This window comes from Pygoscelis adeliae, unplaced genomic scaffold, assembly GCF_000699105.1.
Source record: "Pygoscelis adeliae isolate BGI_AS28 unplaced genomic scaffold, ASM69910v1 Scaffold318, whole genome shotgun sequence".
Lineage (NCBI taxonomy): Eukaryota > Metazoa > Chordata > Aves > Sphenisciformes > Spheniscidae > Pygoscelis > Pygoscelis adeliae.
In genome coordinates this window covers 4402647-4415397 of record NW_008825430.1, presented here as the reverse complement: position 1 = coordinate 4415397, position 12751 = coordinate 4402647, and the positions used below count along the sequence as shown (strand labels likewise).

The following is a 12751-nucleotide window of genomic DNA, read 5'->3' as shown; positions in this document are numbered from 1 at the left end:
AGATTTCTCTGTTGCAAGAGGCACAGTTTTTAGGATAAGATTATACAGCTAAGAACTTAAAAGCCTTTGTAAATTCAAATTAATAGATTATTCTCCTTCACTAATTCATGCAAATGCAAAAATGTCGCTGATTTTAGACCTTAATCCAGCAAAATCTATTAAATTAGGCTTAATTTTAAGTGTAAACATAGTATTTTAAAATAAATGGGAGTATTTAAATGTTTAAAATGCCACACATATGTAAGTGCATTGATTCATAAGTGCCTTTCATGTTCTGTCTTAGAAGTGCCTGCATTTAGGCACTGCTGCACTAAGCTTGTATTAGCAGAAAACAAGACTCCACAAGATTGATTTGTAACCCGCTTAGACATCTTTAGATTTAAATGTCTGCATACTGATAATATTTCCAAATGTTTTTGTTATGTTGACAGACTGCAGGGTTTAAAAGTTGTACATGTATCCACACGCAGCATGTGCTACTGAAGGCAATAGGATTTATACTTCCCCATTATTCAGTTACTTCTAGAAATCCCATCAGGAATTCCACAGTTTCTCTGAGTCTTTCCATTTGGCTAACAATTTCATTTGGGTTCAATATATGAGCAATAAACCATATTTATTACTACTTTGTCAAGTACAGGCACATGGTAATATGCATTGTTTTCCAGCCATATGCACTGAACAGCTACATATGTATATGAAGTATAATATGGCGATGTTGACCACTAATGATCCAAGCTTTGCCACTAAAGCCAGACTGGGTATGGTAACAACTATATTCCATTTTCAAAGCTTTATTTTGTCAGTAAAGATATGGACATGTTTATGTGACAGGCCGTTTAATAAGGACTAAATTTTACAGGAGAAATACTGAAGCTATAGTATAATATGGCGATGTTGACCACTAATGATCCAAGCTTTGCCACTAAAGCCAGACTGGGTATGGTAACAACTATATTCCATTTTCAAAGCTTTATTTTGTCAGTAAAGATATGGACTAAATTTTACAGGAGAAATATTGAAGCTATCTTGCTAGCTGGATGGCACATGGACACGAATCTCAAGATTTCATAAGCAGCTGTATTTTCTGCGAGACAGAGAGGAGTTAACTATGTAAGCCTGTTCGTGTTTATGGGGATTATCTGGTGTACCTACATATGTATCGTAAAGAGAACGTTACCAGAGAATCCCAGTTCTTTGTGAACAGGATTTATTGTCCTTTTTTCCTCTCCAGAACTAACGTCTTTAACAGCTGGTATTATTTCAAAACATGTTTGTACTTGTCATATGTGGCTAGGCCAGGGCTGAACAATGTTTGCTCTGAGTTACACTGATGGAGTGAGTCATCTTCTCAACTGAGATGTGCCTGGCCAGCAGCTAAGCAACTGCATGTCGTATTTGGAGGTCTAACAAGAATTGATTACTTTTCCGGTATCGTTTCCCTAGCAACGTGATCTTTTCAGAGGAAGAGTTCAGAAAGGTACTGACCTTTCCACAGAGCCGGCCACTTATTTGAAATGGCACTAATTAAAACAACAGAACAATAACTACTGAGCTAATGGAAGTGACCTACGTCGGTAAAATAGGTCACTCCGGCGGGCGGCTTTCCGCGGAGCAGTATAATCTCATCTCTCAAACCAGACACCAGGAGTCAGAAGATCTGCTTTCTGCCTTGCCTCACTTTCTAACTTGCTCTTTGATCTGGGATGAGTCACTGAAGCATTCATGCTGCAGGAGAGCTCCTATTTTGAGTAGGCATTCCGAGACGTCCGAGGCCCAGTTTCTGCAGGCGCTACACACCGACAGATGCTATTAATTGCATCTGAAAATGCAAATTCCCAGCACTTTTGAAACTCTGAAGTCCTTCGAGTTGGGCATTCAAAAATCTGAATCGCATAAAAGCAGAATTCTTATCTTTACTCCGGGAGAATGCACTGCGGTAACACCCTTTAAATCCATGGAAAAAGCTACTATGTGAAAAAATACTACAAATTAAATTACTTTGTTCTTATTAGAGAGGCAGAAACTAACGTACCCATCTGAGTATTTAACGGAATTGGTAATGGCAGCCTGAAATGGACCCTTCTCTATAGATAGACAGATTCACGGTGTTTTCCGGATGCTTGCACAGTTTCCTGCAAAGGGTTTTTCATCTGCATAATTGTCTTGCACCCGGGAGGCAGTTTCACATTCTATCCTCGTCAAATTGACTGAAGTGAGATTTCATGTCATTAAACTTCCGCAGAAAGACCTGCTTTGCTGTTCTGTTTTCATACAGCATAGAAAGGCTGTGTTTATTAAAGGAGAAAAAGGGATGATCACGGTACCTGAAATCAATCTTAACGAAAGCTACAAAATGAGTTGACTTAATGAGTTCATACCCTACAGCAGCTTCAGCCGGAAAGCTTTGCGCTGATGACTGCTGGTGTGAGATGCACATATTTCGGGTATTAAAAAAGCACAGTTCTCCCAGGGCTCTTCCGCCTCCTGCAGCAGATGATCCTTAAGAGCTTGCAAGGCCTTTTTCCATCTGTGACAAAACTCAGGACGCCTCAGCATTTGCTTGTGACTATTCTGTGGGGAATAGCGTACCTGATTAATTCCTTGGCCAAATCCACCTTTTAGCTTTCATGAGTGCAGGTCCAAGAACTGTCAATATCCAGTGGATTTTCACCAATGTAGCCAAAAGCAGAGTTTGACCTTTAGTTAGCTCCTATACATAGCATGCATATGTCACATAAACTGCTTAAACTGTGACGAACAAGAGAAATCCCTCCATTGTGGAATTACAGATGGGTCTCTCAGCCTTGCAAATCTCCTGTTCCTTTCCAACTCCCTGCCTTACATGTCAAGATATGGCATTTTCTTTTTGAAAATTCCCGTTTGACTGATTTGTCATGATGGTGTGTCTGAAGCCTCATGCTGCCATGAGGAATGACATGTCAGGTGACAAAGCCCAGGGAGTGGCATCACTTGTAAATGGATTACAGGCAAGATGGTCAGAGTGATTTGAAATAAAACAGCAGCAGTATCGCTTGGCAATCAGATTAAAAGCAACTCAAAAAGTAAAACACAATTAAATAGAGGTGTTTTGATGTGACCAAAGCTCTGACCAAGTCTCCTTTAGTGTCCTTATTAAATTCCCTACCTCACGGACTATTTCTCGATTTATCCTTTCAATATTCTACAGGCATTTCCTTTGCGTTACTCCAGGTCTCCTAGAGCTGTGTGGTGCAGTCCCTTCCCGTCCTGAGGCTGCTACACACGGCCTGTGCATGCATTTTAGGTATTTTGGTAGCATGCACTTGATAAGCACGACGGTTTGGGACTGAAGCAGCACACAGCCGCCTCTACTGCAGGAGTGGGATGGAGCTTAGTTTTGAAAGTTCAGTGACACCCTCTTTACCCCGCACCCACATCATCATCTCAAACCATAACTTATGGTCTCAGTGCTCAGCTGTCAACAGAGAGATACTGAATTCAGAAAGTAATTTTTTTTATGCAGCTATTAAATACAGTGAGAAAAACATCAAAGCATTGCCCTCCTTCCTTTAGAAACACAAACCACTTGGTAGGATGCAAAACCTAGATTTTCAGGAACTAAGCAATATGCTCGTCAAAAGAGACACTATGAGGCGATGGAGATTTACAAACTATCTAGTTGGGAAAGCATAGAGGAGGCAGCAAAGGGAAATGGAAGAAGAGGCAATATATTTGCAAGAAATGGCTGCAAATTTAAAGGGCGGATAGTGATAAGCAAAGGAATGAACTGTAATATATTCGTTTTGATTCTTGTACACATGATTTGATAGTCATGTAATGTGGTGGGAAAAAGAATTAGCAACACTAAAACTACTGGATCTCTCCCAAAAAGATACCTGAGAAAATTTAGAACCTACGGATACTGGAAATACTATGCTCTCACACATATTGTCACCCTCAGGTGATGCCCATTTTACTGTAGTGTGTAGTGGTTCTGTTTTTTAAGAACTGTGAGGTTAGCTGTCATAGACTTTTCACACCATAGCTACCCATTTTTTTTTTCTATGCAGTGAGAGTCTGAATGGGGAAAAATAGGAGATAAGACCTAAGCAGTGGGGGCAAAAAACCATTCATGTGTTTGTGCAAATGCAGAAGTAGCATGGGGACAGACATGGATGCGGCATGGGATGAGGCTACAGAAAGAAAAGCTATAAAGTTGCAGTGGGGTCTGCGATCAACACACGTCCTAGAGTCCAGTCTTGTCTGGGAGCTTTGCACACTCTCTTTTTGTCTTACCTCCATGCAAAGTCATCTTGGGTTTAACTATTCATATATACTTTACACCATCCCTGCTGCTCCTCAGTATTCGGCCCACTGCCCCCATCTGAGGTACCCCTGATTTCTGCTTTTCAGATATGTGAGAGTCCTTGATCTTCCTAAGAACAGTGCAGTATACTGGCATCTGTGTCACCTTAGTTCATCAGATGATACAAAATAAATAGCAGAGAAAAGAGAGCTGCCTGAAATTAAATAACTCCCACTGGCAGCTGTATGCATCGGTCATATGATAAGTAATACTGGGCAAGGAAAATCACCAAAGGGAAATTCAGATAGGGAAAATTGATTAAAGATTTTAATGCTTATGAAGAAAATCTACCGTAGCAACAAAGAACCCTTCGAAGAAAAGGACATTACAAAAGAAAAAGAAGGTATTATGCATGAACAGTTCCCTGAATGAAATACTGCCATTGCCCTTCATCTCCCAGGTCAAAACGAAGGAAAGAACAAAAAGTCCACACGACACTGTCCATTTATCACTTGCAGCCTCTGGCACCGATTTAGCCGCACCTTCCCTCACCCCTTTCAAATCACACAGTCTGCATGAGGGAGCATCTGCTTCTGGAGACAGTGAGTAGGGGAAAGATGATGCCAGTCTGTGCTGTGATCTGCTCTTTGCCTCACGCTCTCGGCTTTGTGCCTGCTCTCGCCTAACTAAACAAATATCAGGATCAGACCTTTGGCCTGCAGCATCTGTGCTGATGAGAACTTCAGGGATTAGTCACAGTATTCAATCAAGTTCTCCTCTCCCGAGAAAAGGCCAGATTGTGTCTACTATGCATTAGCCTACGCCAGGGAAATTGCAGAGCTCTGCCCTCATCAGAAGTGGAGCTGCTGAGGGTACCAAGCGTGAACGCAAGAGGCAGAACAGCTCTTCCATATTCCTTAGCCCAGAGAGGCAGGGGCATGTTCAAAATCAACATAGGGGACTTTCCACCTCTTCTATTTCCCCTGGATTTTTTTCATGCAGCCTCAGTCTGGCCAGGAGAGAATATTATAGTAAAACAATATCCCAACAGTAACTTTAGAAAAGGACCAAACTAATGAGCTGCTATACCTCGGCAATAGCTCACCGATGAACCATCCACCTCCCTACTGCTAGTGTGTCTTGCAGTTTGGTCTTCTTTCCAATTGTCCATGGAGACCAAACGATGAGGGGGCAGAAGAGGTAAACAGAGACATCTGTTCATGCCCATTTCTAACCAACACAATCTCCTACTCAGTCACGGGGGAGAGTGTGGATTCTGACAGTGAGTCAGAGCCAAAGGGAGGCGGTGTGAGAGGTGGCTTTGGTTTGGTCTATGGAAGGAGGCAGCTGTGACTCAAACACTGCATACTGATGAAGCTGGAGCAATTTCTCTGTTTTCCCTCCTAATTAAAGGGGGGTTTGCTCCCCAACCAGTCTGCTGTGGGCTGTGTGTTGTACGCTGTGGCTCCAGTAAGCTAAATGCTCTACTGCAAGGAGGTGAAAAGTGGGATCCTCCTCAGAAAGAGCAAAGCTACAGAGTGCTTAAACTTAATTTTCTTCTCACTGCTTTGCCTCTTTCTCTTCTCCAATGTGGTTCAGTTGTAGAAGATACAGAAGCCCTGATTTAGAAACTGAAAACAAAATGACCAACCTCAATCATGAGATGCGATAACATATGCATTATATGCAGGATCACGGTGAAGCTTCTCTATATCTGTGAGATAGAGAAGTACTGATGGCAAAAGTTTGTCCTACATGTACTAGCCAATAAATGAGAACTCCACACAAGAATACCATGTGCACATTACTAATTTACGTTTCTAGGATAATAGTTCATTGGATAACACAACTTTCTTTTGGTTGGGGTGGCAATGGATAAATTTGCTACAAATTTACTCTTGTAAGCAGGAGAATATAATCAATGTACTGTGTAAAAAGAATTCATACACACACACTGGTGCCTCTTCAGAATTTGCCTATCATTTCTGAAAGCTCTATATTTGTTATGGTCCACTAGGCTCTGATCACAAGTATTTCCTAGAATGGTTCTAAAAATCACTCATTATTTTGGTCTTTATTAGTGGGAGATGATTTACAAATGTATCCGATCATATGATGCAGAAACCATTTGTTCCTGCTTCTAAGCTGACAACAACATTATTAAAATAAATGTATTACACAACTATAGTTTACTTTACATAATTACTATAAATAGAGCTTTTACCAGGATGGTAGTGGACTGATATGCTTTCATTTTAAAATTAGCTAGATAGCCTGGCATACGCAGGAAAAGTCACTCAGCACACAAAAAATTCCTCTTCTTTGTGTGGTGCAGATGAAGCTTTTCCTTAATATTTATCTGGTCTGTGATAGATGGCTCTGATCGAAAAGCTATCAGAGTGAATCTCCACCATGACACTACTCAACAGACAGAAGGAAAATGAAGGAAAGTATGATATTATTCACAAACGAATATTCAAACAGCACAAGTGTCTATGCAATGCATTCCTTATTCTGCTCTGCTGAAATCAAAGTGAGTTTTGCTATTGGCTTGAACAGCACTTGCTCCCTTGAAGCACTCAGCACCATGAAGTATATAGTCCTTTCAGTTCTGCACGGAAAATTCAGTATCAGCTATTTATGCAACAGAAACAGTATGAATGCCATGAATAATGAAATATTTTATGCTGAATCAGTCATAACTTCTCTGAAAGCTTCTTGCTGCTTTCCACTGGTCATTATGTGGAGAGATTCCAACTCTTTCATTCCACTCTGTCACTGCACCCTTGCCAAGAGCAATCATTAATTCAATAACTGTCCTAAGCCCTTCCCAATACTCAACCTGTTCAGTGATAACAGCCTGTGCCTCTGGCAGGTTGGGGCAAGGAAGGAGGGTTCAGCCGTTTGGGCAGCATTTGCTGGATGCTGACAACCAACCCACAGGTGGGTAAGTTGATACCACAGCTGGATCTAAGTCACAAGCCACCTGTGTAACTGTGCTCCTGTGTCATATGGTTAATTACCTTATGCTTTCTGTAACAACAAGGTTTGTCCATTCTTTTAATTGCAAAAAAATGATTTTAAAACAGCTTTCAGTCTTCAGAGGGCAGACAGGCTTTGAACAGGCTAGAAACATATCCTGAGGCTTTCACTCCACAGAAGAATTTGCTCCCAGTACATCAAAATACAGCATTCATAGTTAAGAAAGCAGAGAGTGATAGAAGATAGTGGCATTTTGCCACCAGCAGGGCAATTATCAAATAGGATGCATTTCAGCTGAACGCACATTTTCTATCTGTTAGTTACAGCCTCTCTTCAATGCTTCCAGAGATATACTTTTCTGAATACATACTGTAAAAGGTAGGCAGTACTTTTTCTCCTCTTTCCTATATATGAATACGTTGGTTTTGGCTTTCTGGGTTCAGTGTTACGGATTATATTTAGCATATGGAAAGCTTTTAAATACGTATTGCGTAATATTGAATATGTGTATTAAAACATGAACTTCCTCTTCCTTGCATTTGTATGTGTGTGCATGTGTGTTTTTCTTGCACCACACTGCAGCTAGATCCTTTGTAACTTAAAGCTAAACCTAATAACATCATTCACTGCAGCAGCAAGATACTTTCCCCTAGAGTAGGATACAATGATGATGACATAATGCTGAGGTTTCCAAATCCCAAACCAGCTGTTACTGGTATATGCTTTCAAATTCACCGTCTCTGCATCCATGTGAGAGGCACAAAAGCTTGTGACTTGATTCAGTAAATGATTTATTATTTTGAATGTATAATTCAGGGACATAGCTTACGCATGGCTTCAGCCACAGAGCGGGGAAAAGTAATTTAGGCAGTTTCCTACTGTAATAGAACAGAGGAAAGATATAATCCATCTGCACAGACCCAGTAGGTATTTTCCACCAACTAGCATGGGATCTGCTCACTGATTTTGGACTGAGGGAACAACTAAAAGCTGCCAATTTTTTAAATTGTTTCTTCTCTCTGACAGACGCTCATACTAATTCCTTTATCCGCTATAAATAAACACAGCTGGGCATCAATCCCCTAACCCAAACTGCACCAAGAAACACAGTACCTATTCAAGTACTACTGGGTATATTATGTTGTAACTTCTGGTTGAATAAGGGTGGCAATAAAACTGCTGCCATGCTATGGATACTGCAAGAAGCTAAGATTCTCCTGTGCTTGCTGGTCTTGAATATTTGAGAATATTAGCTCAAAAAATGAAGGTCAGCTTTAAAGTAATTTCTCAACAGCAAGTCTAAAAAAAGAATACCACAGAAGCAACTTGAGACGTATGAGAAAGCTTTTTCCACTACAGTAAGTTGTTTTGACGGAGTACAAAATCCACCTCTGCATAAATCACTCGTTTGCAAGGCAGAGTCTGGATACATCAGTTGATAGTCTTACTTTAAATCCAGACTACATCAGACCTCTGAAACTCTTAACCTAATCCCTGCCCTCTGTACTATGTCATCATGGCAATTTGTTTCCAAGGTTACAGTATTTATTTACTCAAAGTAAAGCCAATGTGAACAACTGCCCTGAATTTTAGCAGGAAAAATGCATCCTTAGTGTAATTCCATTATCTGAGTGGTCTTGCGTCAGGGATGAATTTAGCCTATTAAGTTTTGGCACAACACTATCAGCGAGGGCAGTATCTGCTCAAGCCATATTATCTTCATTTGCAGAATGACACTGAAACCACTGTGCTTGTAATCGGCCATTTCTTTATGCGCATCTTTCTTTAAATGTACAGGCAGCTGGAGAAATAGAGAGCTGAACTGTAGCAGAAGTTGTCCAAATATTCCAAAATTCAAGGACTTCTCACAGAAAATAAAGGGATAATCTTGGTCAGATATATAATGAATTCTTTAGAGAGGAGGTGCAATCATGCACTGAATGTGAATCATGATCCACTGGATTTTTTGTAGCCAAGTAATTGATAATCAATCCGTACAGTTACAGTTGCATCAATCAATCATGTATCTGCAACGGTCCATATCAAACAAGCCAGCAGAAATCATGAAAGATCATTGCCAGTCCTTTCTCTGTGACAGGCAGATTTATTAAGCTGAGAAATTGCCCTGATGTAAACAAAAACTTTTCAGGTTAACCCAGACCAGGACGACTTCAGAAAAATGAAAGGGTTGTGCAGAGCTTATGCAGACAAGCCCTTCTTCTGTAGCTCTGCTTGTTTAACTAGAAAGGCTATCAACAGTTAATATAAAAGAGTTTGTAAAAGCCGGGAGAGGTGTGTGAGAAAACAAAACAAAGCAAAAAACCAAAACCAGGCTGTTCCAAAATCCCTCTTCAGGAAATTATAACAATTTTACAAAATCTGCACAGATTTTGATCTGTGCAGATCAAAATGATCCATTTAGATCCTCTAAAATGGTGCCTGAAAAACTGCTCCTGTGCCAAGATGTAACGCTTTCCATAGATGGAAGGAGTGTTGCTTGGTAGAAGACCATAGCATTAGGTCCCGTCTACTCTAGCTACTTACGGATGACAGATTAAAGGTGCTGAAGTGCTGGGCTCTTTTCGGAAAAAGCAGGTACCTGATCCACCTCAATATAACTGAGCAAAACAGTAATCTTCCCCCGACATAAAGCCATTGAAATCAAATGCGCTTCACAGGTGTGAAAGTGGAATAATCCTCTAAACACATATCTGATAAAAACCCTTTCCTTCATTAGATGGAAATATTAAAGCAGCATGGAATTCAACATTGCTATAATGAATGACTGATCATTTAGAAGTGCAGCTTTAACATTTTGAATGAACAAGTCTCAAACAGGACTCATAAGAGCAAGGAAGATGAGAATATGATTATCACTGTTGGTAGAGTAAGAACATAGCATTAATAGCACTGTTGCATAAAGTATGTACTCTCACCCAGATAGGAAACTCCTTCTTCTGGTGTGATTGTTCCATATTTTACCATCATCTTCACAAAATCAATCAGGGTTTTCATGATAGTTATCAAGGTCTCTTTCTCTTTTGCCTCCGTCTCTGTGTGAGGGGATAAAGCAAAACTAGTCAAAGACTTCAGGCAACTCGGAAAAGCTCAGTTCCGCAAACTCTGCACCAACTTCATGCATAAAAAATGACCTACTCACTAAAAAGAAAATGCTGTGCTGGATTAGCAAAGAGAACTCCTATATATGTTTCCCTTTAAACTGCTCCTGCAAAGTACAGCTGAATATACTTTAAACCTTCAGGGTTTGGTTCTTCTTGATAGCTTTTTGTCTTGAAGGTCTATGTTATGGAAGGCAAATGGTATTAATTCCATTTTACAGATAAGAACACTAAAGACACTGAGATGAAGTGACTTGACAGAGTTCGAATTGCTGGTCAGAGGGCAGATATAGGCAGATTTTTCTACAGTCTCTGTCTTTTTCTTTTATTTGTCTGTGAACTACTTAGTAGACCAGTCTGGCTCTGTATGAGGAAGATAGCTCAGAGATCCTTTCTCCTACAAGATCCATGGGTTCAATGACAAAAATATAAAGTGTCTCAAATGAGATTGCTACCGTGCACACAACCATGATTCAGGTACTGGGGAAACATAATATGACACGGTTGGGAGGATCCTGACTTCAGAATAGGATACGAACAATGATTTTTCATCATAAAAATCCATCTTGCTTGCCCATACGTATCTCTGACCAACTTCACGATCACTGCTTCTTAGCTTTCTTTTTCCACTGTGTTTATCTGCTGAACAATATTACTATTTCTGCATTAGCAGCATGAAACTCCCCCATCACACAGCTACACAAGCTCTTCCCGCACCCCAGGTTGTCACCAAAGGACCCAAGAGAGCCAGGGGCACTGTCAGACAGGGACAGTCAGAAACATACTCCCAGCCTTGGCAGAGGGCCAGCCCCTTTGGAGAGCTGCTGAACAGGATTTTTAATGCTGCCTGCAATTTAACACACATCTGTAGATTGCAATTGAATCCCCTCTCCTCCAGCCTGATACAAGCCGGCGGGTGAACAGCTTAAAGAGGGAGACAAAGCAGAGATGTGCAGCCAGTGGGACTTCATTCTATCTGCTTGATAACCTGTTAAACCCAACACGCCTTTCTGCTTTGTGAGTAGAAAAAAGGCAAAGAACTAGCATGCAAAACTACCACAGGAAAATGAAAAGAACAGAAAGAAGAATACGAAGTTTGTCGATTGGACTTGAGCAAAAATATGCCCTCAGGTTTTTCACGCTAGCTCTCCACTCAGGTGTTTATGGGGACAGTTTGAAGCAAGATTAAGGCTCCTGCAGGACGAGGAATCTACAGAATAAATTGTTGCTGACTGTGCTGGAGAGAGCAGAAGATATGCTGGCTGCAGAGAGTGAGAGTGGGTGTGTGGTAGAGTGTGCTGACAAAGGGGCTGTGGCGAGGTGCCACTATCTTGCCTGCAATAACTGGAAGGCAATGATGTCTAGCACCGGAATAGGAAGAGATGTGGAGAGCTTTCATTGCAATAAACAGCAAACCTGTGGTTTGTGAAAAGGCTGGGAGGCTCAGACTCATTTACTGGTACCATCACTGTGAGGATTCTGCTGTGGCTTACTCGTATCTCTGTTGGCTTAGAAGACACGGATGTTACTGGAAAGACCTCTGGAGAAAACAATTTGCCAGTTTTTCATCATGCCCTTATGGGAATGAAAAGAATTCAGGACTCCTGAATCCTGCAGCACAAGGTGGGGAGGGCTACCTAGGTCACACAGTTTGCAATTCTGAGTGCTGCTCCCCCCAATGTTTTGCCATACTCACTCATCAAATTAGTTTTTGCTATGCATCTTAGAGAACATTTTTAAAGCACATGGTCTCTTGCAACTAGGGAAGCTGTGGGGACGGGAAGGGAAAGGAGTAGGAAAAAACAGAGAGAATCTTAATTTTCTAATTTTTTTTCCTAAATGTTCCTGTAAACACATGATGAGCTCACCTGAGTTAAGACTTTTTAATAGTGCGTAAAAGTTTGGAAAATATTGGAGGTCTTCGAAATTATCTTCAGAAGGCAGCTCATTTCTTCTTTCCAAGATATTAGATGGTGACCATGTGTTATCCAGTGTATCATCAATCTCTCCATTAATGAAACTATCCTGATCAGCTTTGCTTGGTGTCTCCACAAAAGACATAAAAAAATAATATCTATAAGCACATTGCTTTTGGTGATAGAGTTAACAGAGCAATAAATAGCATCATAATCTTATGTCAACATTTTCCTAATTACGAGGTGAAGACCGTACTATTTTCTCAAAGTTATTTCAGTTTGGCATCTGGCTTAAAGCTCAAAGTAACCCACGATTCGTTTTTCTATCTATCTGGTGGAATTTCTTTAAGAACACCTTTAGTTTCCAGATTGAACCAATTATTCCCTAAAGCAAAGCAGTGTGTTGGTCTACTTGTACCGTTTGGCAAGTGAGTCAAAATGATTAG

At 40.6% G+C, this 12751-nt stretch overlaps 1 protein-coding gene across 1 annotated transcript in view; it reads right to left on the bottom strand.

The window, feature by feature from the left end:
* The window catches only part of SCG3 (secretogranin III), a gene marked incomplete at its 5' end in the record, with an annotated part of 30908 nt that overhangs the window by 9933 nt on the left and 8224 nt on the right, over positions 1-12751 (bottom strand). The window contains 2 exons of the mRNA XM_009330993.1: positions 10207-10323; positions 12258-12437. Coding sequence (XP_009329268.1) covers positions 10207-10323; positions 12258-12437 — 297 coding nt within the window. The remainder of the gene's footprint in view (positions 1-10206; positions 10324-12257; positions 12438-12751) is intronic.